The sequence below is a fragment of the Asparagus officinalis genome, chromosome 7 (assembly GCF_001876935.1).
Source record: "Asparagus officinalis chromosome 7, Aspof.V1, whole genome shotgun sequence".
Classification (NCBI taxonomy): domain Eukaryota; kingdom Viridiplantae; phylum Streptophyta; class Magnoliopsida; order Asparagales; family Asparagaceae; genus Asparagus; species Asparagus officinalis.
The window spans coordinates 3,044,994-3,051,520 of NC_033800.1; the positions used below are offsets into that span (position 1 = coordinate 3,044,994).

At 32.6% G+C, this 6,527-nt stretch overlaps 1 protein-coding gene across 2 annotated transcripts in view; it reads right to left on the reverse strand.

Moving 5' to 3' along the window:
- Positions 1 to 5,291, reverse strand: part of LOC109849030 (BTB/POZ and MATH domain-containing protein 3-like) — an 8,345-nt gene extending 3,054 nt beyond the window's left edge. Inside the window, exons 1-2 of one of the 2 annotated variants that reach the window (XM_020418796.1) lie at positions 4,733 to 5,289; positions 481 to 829 (exon numbers count right to left, since the gene is read on the reverse strand). In XM_020418796.1, coding sequence (XP_020274385.1) covers positions 481 to 829; positions 4,733 to 5,121 — 738 coding nt within the window. In that variant the 5' untranslated portion in view covers positions 5,122 to 5,289. Of the gene's footprint in view, positions 1 to 480; positions 830 to 4,732 lie in introns of both variants that reach the window. The other variant, XM_020418797.1, reaches the window with a different exon arrangement.

Consider the following 6,527-nt stretch of genomic DNA (forward strand, 5'->3'; position numbering starts at 1 on the left):
GCCTGCATGATGGACAACGAGCTTTTAGCCATTCATTAACTTCTTAGGATTCAGATTCAACCAAGATGATTTTGACATGTATTAACTTCTTAGGATTCAGATTCAACCGAGATGATTTTGACATGTATTAACTTCTTAGGATAAACAAGATTTGAAGTTAATAGTAGAAGGGGAAAAAAAAGGCTTGCATTAAAAATCTCTTACAACTTTAGCATCTCTGATGACATTAGATATTCCACAAGAACATAGCATTAAACAGTATTCTACAAGAAAAGTACTAGGTCAAGTCAGTTTAAATAATTTGAAATGCAGGTGCTGTAATTTAGCTAAAGATAGAAAATAAATGTGAAATATGAATCAAAGAAAATAAGCTTATTATACCAAGTTACTCAGCAGCAATCTCCATTGTGATATTTAGTATTAACATTTAACACGAAAGATATAAAGAATAATAAAAATATGGTGTTGCATAATTTCTACCTTGAATACAGGAGGCTCCACATCTTGAACAATAACTCTGTCGATGTCAGGGTTACCAATAAGGCCAAAAAACTGGGCTTTAAACACTGGTGAACGAGCAGCAAGTATCAACTTATGGGCTTTAAATGTCTCATCATCGACTTCAAAGACAATATCTGAAGCGATGCCTGATTTCAGCAATCGCTCAAGACAGCAACCCAGATCTGGTGGCGGCACGGTAATGATTAATTGCCTTGGTGTTTCAATGCGGCTTCTAACAACACCGACTGTGCAGTTCATAACCAAGCAATCATCCTTAAGAAAATCAGATGTTTCTAAGGATGTTCTCCTATAAAACCTTTTGTATCCCCTGAGAGAACACAATTAGCCAATGGAAGATGAATGAGAATCAGAATAAAGAAAATAGAAGACTGTTGTTTACAAAATGCAAACAGCATGTAGTCAAACCACAAAACTTGAGCAACAGCACCATAAATAAGAAATGAATCCAATATTAACTGATACTGGAATCAAACTTAGCGCAAAATTAATGAATGCAGGGCAAAAGTATTTAGTGTAATACTTTCCCACCCCCGTCCTGTATAGTTTAATCCTATTTATCCCTCCTCTATCTAACAAATCATAATAGTTTCCTTCCTCCACTTCCCTTTTGCTTTTGTGGAAACTTCTGCTCCTCCTTACAAGTATTGGTATCAGTGTATCACTCTAGAAGGAGATGGTGCAGTATCTTAATTAGATTGCTTACAAAATTTTGTCAACTTTTTCCTGGTTTAAATTTTAGTTAGTTTATGAATAACCTTTGACTGAAAGTAATAACTAGATATTTCAATGTATATTATCATGTTAATATATTCATTTTCTGCAAACCTTTATTCCTATTTCTTCCCTTTATATCTAACGAATCCTGGCAATTCCACTACCATTCCCCTTTTCTTCAGGGTTTTTTTCTCAATAAAATAAAAACCCCTCCTTTTAGAGGATTCCTCCTTTAGAAATCCTTATATAATCTCTCCAATGTCCTTTAATTACATTTGAATCAATGTAAGCTCCTTGTCATCCATCCCTTATTCTCATACTTACTACCTTCAATCCATCTTGTTGTGCGTACTACAATAGAAAGAGCTATTTTTACAACTCTACGTATTTTTCTCCATTTCAGTTGTTACTTTCTTCTCCTACAAAACCAATACTTTATTAATCTTTGGTTTTAGTTTTTGATCAAAATTTGAAGCTATAGATAGGAATGGACACTTATATGGAATAAGAATGCTTTTGCTTATACTTATAATGTTATATCTTATATCTATAATGCCATATCTTATATCAGTTCTTGGGAAGGGTTTGCGCCATCTAAACAATATATGATTGAATGTTTGAATGATATTACAGGCAACAGGGTATCTTCTTCCCTCAATAGATTTAACACATTGAAAATTTCATCATTTTATGAGTTCAATTGGCAGAATTTTTTTTTTTTTTCATGTTTATAAATTTTGCTTATAGGACATGCAGAATATTTAACTATTTATCCCTAGCAAACGATAGTATATACAACACCACTAGACACAATGCACGTGTTCATCCAAGTCGAGCACTTACAATGCTTATCCAAGTGAAAATGAAAATTTAGACTTAAGGCATATAAAGTATGTTATGTCATCTTTTTTGAAAAAAAATAAATGTTTCATAGATAGTTTTACCATTTAGTACCTTCCGCAACCTGAAGTTTTCAAGCTGTACGGTTAGGAAGTGTTGTAGTTAATGAAAAGAAAATGTACAACGAACCGCCTATACGCATACACATATATACATACATATACATATACATACATATATACATACATATATATATATATATATAAACATATACACACACCAAAACAAGGCCTTGAGATGCCACTTGGCAACTTCTTAGAATTTTAGCTATTTATCTTCCAATTTATTTACCAATATCAAAGCAAGCTCAAGTAAAGCTTCTAAATAAGGTCTTAACAGTTACACGGTGCAACTTTCTAAATTTTAGTATACGTTATTGGTGGGTCACAATTGCGCACTGCAATTTTCTAGAGTCAGGCTCTTAACCTTCCAATTAACCTTATATCCTCCTCTCCAATTTCAAATTTAATCCTTAAATTCCTTCCGTAAATGCCTTAATTTACTTTCACATTCTTAACTCTTTTAAGTAGAATAAAAAAACAGTGGAATCAATGTGTTTGTTAATCCTTCCATTCTTCAACCCTCTGTGAGATTTTGTATGTTTGGTTTATTTTTCTAAACTCCAAAGATTTTTATGTTTGTTTTTTTTTTCTTTGTGTTTGTTTTTGGTTTTTCTCTAGAAAGAAGCAAATAGATGAGAAGAATACCAACATACAGGAGGAAGAGAGGAGTCGGACAGATTACTACATGGTCTGAAGCTCGGTATATATTGCTAGGGATGACGACTCAAGATAAATAAAGTTTGGAGAGAGCTATGAAGGTACGATTTTTTGTTTAAAAATAAATGGGTTTTGAAATTGTTATATTTTTCTCCTCTGAGTAAAAGAAAACTTTTCCTTTTAAACTTTATCTTGGATATTTTGATAAGATTGGACGTGGTACCAAAGGCATCTCATTTTATGAAATTAAAAAATATATATTTAAGGACTGATTTATTTATTTATTTATTTTCAATTTGCAACTTGCCATGAGCACAGTGGTGTTAGAGATCCAGTTGCATTGTGATATACCCAGACGACTCATTAAAGGTTAGTTAACTAATAATTGCATAATTGGTGAGTACTAAGTCACACAATTAAGTCTAATAATTGATACAATTATAATGCATATGACTGGAAATTTTAGTTATGGTTATAATTAAAAAATTGAGTTAACTTTTAGCATATGAACAAGCATCTTATTTCTAAATCTTCCATTTGCTGTAGGATAGAGGTTTTTTGTAGAGTAGGATAGAGGTAATGATTGGTAACACTTGAAGGCCTTAAAGCTACAATGAGAATCAGAAAACTACCAAGGAAATTTGCTCTTGATCTTTTGCACCACACTAGAAATAACTTATTTACAGAGTTAATTGGAACGCAACAATTCTTATTGTCCATGGACCTCAAAGGAGCCAACTGTTCCAATGACTGCAAGTACATAAGCCATAAAAGCAAGGGGAACAAGAAATTATCATCTTTATGGATATTTGTCTAATCGTTAAGTTGATCAACCTTATATTTATGTAGGAAACATTATATTAGGGGATGCCTTCTTGAGTATTCTATATTATTCTAATATAAAAGAATATATCTTGAGAGACTATGTTTTAACATTAATATGAAGTGAAAACTTTATAACTGAAAATCTTGAGAGAAGAAAATTCTTGCAGCATGGTGTTTTGTGTGCGCGCGCGCGCACATGTGTGTGTGTATTTCCATCTCATCACCTCATTTTCTATAGTTAGCAGCCAACAAGTATCACCTGCTCCTTATGTCCTATGAGAAGTACTCTACAAAGTCTTATACAGATAAAAGGACACCTCCAAAAGAAAATACAGGGCCTGCCCAACTTATAAACATGATATGTCTAACAAAAGAACTAAAAGTCGAACTCAAGAAACAAGAAGCATCAAGTGCTTACTCGAAACTCATTAATTCATCTCTAACAGTTCAGAAAACTGTAAAACCCTAGAATTTCGGTTTGTATTTTGGCAGGGTCCGTTTAGTCCCACAGTTGACTGAAATGGGGACTCAATTGTGAGCTTATAAGAGATTTGGGTTCCTTCCCTCTTAACAACTAGCTTTTGTGGACGAGCTCTCCAAAATCTTTTACAAGTGGTATTAAAGGCAAGCCCCACCATCTCTTCTCAGTTGCAAGGCAGTGGCACGACTAGTGACGCCAACATTGCAATGTTTGCCCACAACTAGTCCAGTGCAAGGAGAAAGTCGTGACCCCAGGATTAAAGTTTTCAACCGGCACTGAACTAGTGTAGAGCCAATCCGCATGGGCGCCAGGGCTGCAGAAGCATGGTTGTACCTTTCGGTCCATTTAGTTAGTCGCACATTAACTAAACAGGGAGTCAATTATGGATTTCCGCAGAGAATAGGACTCCCTTCTTCTAATAGCTAGCTTTCAGGGGTGAGTTCTTCTCACCCAACAGCCCAAACTCATGTTAACCTCTTTAATTAGTTGCCAAAAACACAGAAAGGTACCAACTTTGAGCATCCAAGCGTCACAAAATCAAAATTTTAAGATAAATTAGCAAAGAACATACCACATACTGCCCCGATACTTGAGCGTATACGGCCCGCTAACCATCGCCCGATCGAAATGACTATGAACCTTATGCTTCCCTTTCCCACTCTGATCCATCAACGTCAGCTCGAACAAAGCCCTAACATCCGTCCCCTCGCTCGCCAACGCGACAAACACCGAAACATAAACCGAATTGTCCTCGGGATTCTTGCCATCAGGATAAAAGTAGACCGCCCATTGGAATCCCCCAACGTTGAAGATATCACTAGAGATGTACTTTCCAGGCCCCATTCCCTTGGCCAGCGAGTAGCCCTCGATCGTGAATTTGTGAGATCCGTTCACGGTCTCGAACACCGATCTGGATCGCGACGTCTCGCCCTGATCGACGACGGCGAGACCCTTCTCCATTGCATTCGAAACCCTAGAATTGCCCCAGTTTTTAGGGGTCGAGGGAGAATTAGGGTTTAGCCAGAGGATTGATACTTAAGAAAGGCGAAGTCTTTTTTTTGGGAATTTGGAACCTTTTTCTTTTTTTTCTTCTTTTGGTTTGTTTTTCTTCCCCCATTCATCTTCTCCCTTTTTAAATGGCTTAAAGGCCAATTTGGTCTCTCTTCTTTTTCCTCCCTCAACATAGGGGATGGTTTGGTTGCTCGTAACTATAGTTTGCAATGTAACTATGTAAGTGACACTTGCACGCAAGATATTACAACTCTTCTTACATGTTAGCATGATTGTAATTACTTGGTACAAATTTTAAGTTTTATAACTTGTAGTTGTAGCTCTTTGATTTTGCTTGTAACTTTACATAAGCAACTTATTTTTTTACCATTAATAAACAACTAAAGTTATTACTTCCTTTCACACTTTTAAAAATATTTACTTTTTTAAAAATTAATGCTTTTTATATTAAGTAAAATTGAGTTTTAAATTTTTTAAAAAAAAGTTTTGTAATATAATATTTTAAAATAATATTTTATTAAAAAAATAATTTTCAAATATAATTATTTTTCATAAAATAAAATAATCTTTCAAAATAATATTTTTTTGGTAAAAATATAGTTTCGTAAATGAATACCATCAAAAACTTTCTTTTTCATAATTGTTTGAAAAATATTATTGAAATTTCTTGAAAATAATATTTTGACAAAGTATAATAGTATTCAAGGAAAATTTTATTTTTTAGAAAAATAATACTTTTAAATTTATTTTTCAAAAATAATAATTTTTTAAAATTAGTTTTTTCAAGCATTTTTCCAAAAAAAATAATATGTCTTCAAAAAATAGTTTCTTAAAGAAATTGTTTTTAGAAAATAATATTTTTATAACAATAATATATTTTAAAAACCAATATATTTTAGAAAAATATATTATTTTAAAAATTATCATATTTTGACAAATAATATATTTTCAAAAAAATAATATACTTCTAAAAATATAATATTTTTGAAAAAATAATATAATATTTTGAAAATATAATATAATATTTTGAAAAAATAATATACTATGTTAAACAATGTTCACATGGTGACAATTGAACATTAGATAGTGCAGGAAGTAAGTTCATTCTGATAATTTGTTAAACAATGTTCACATGGTGACAATTGAACATTAGATAGTGCAGGAAGTAAGTTCATTCTGATAATTTCTTTTATTTTTGAAATACTAGCAATAGTGCAGGAAGTAAGTTCATTCTGATAATTTCTTTTATTTTTGAAATACTAGCATGTCCTAGTCTAGGATGTCATAATTCAGACTCAGAAATATAACATGACAAGTAGTTCAAATTCGAAATTTTATTATCAGAATTATTACAA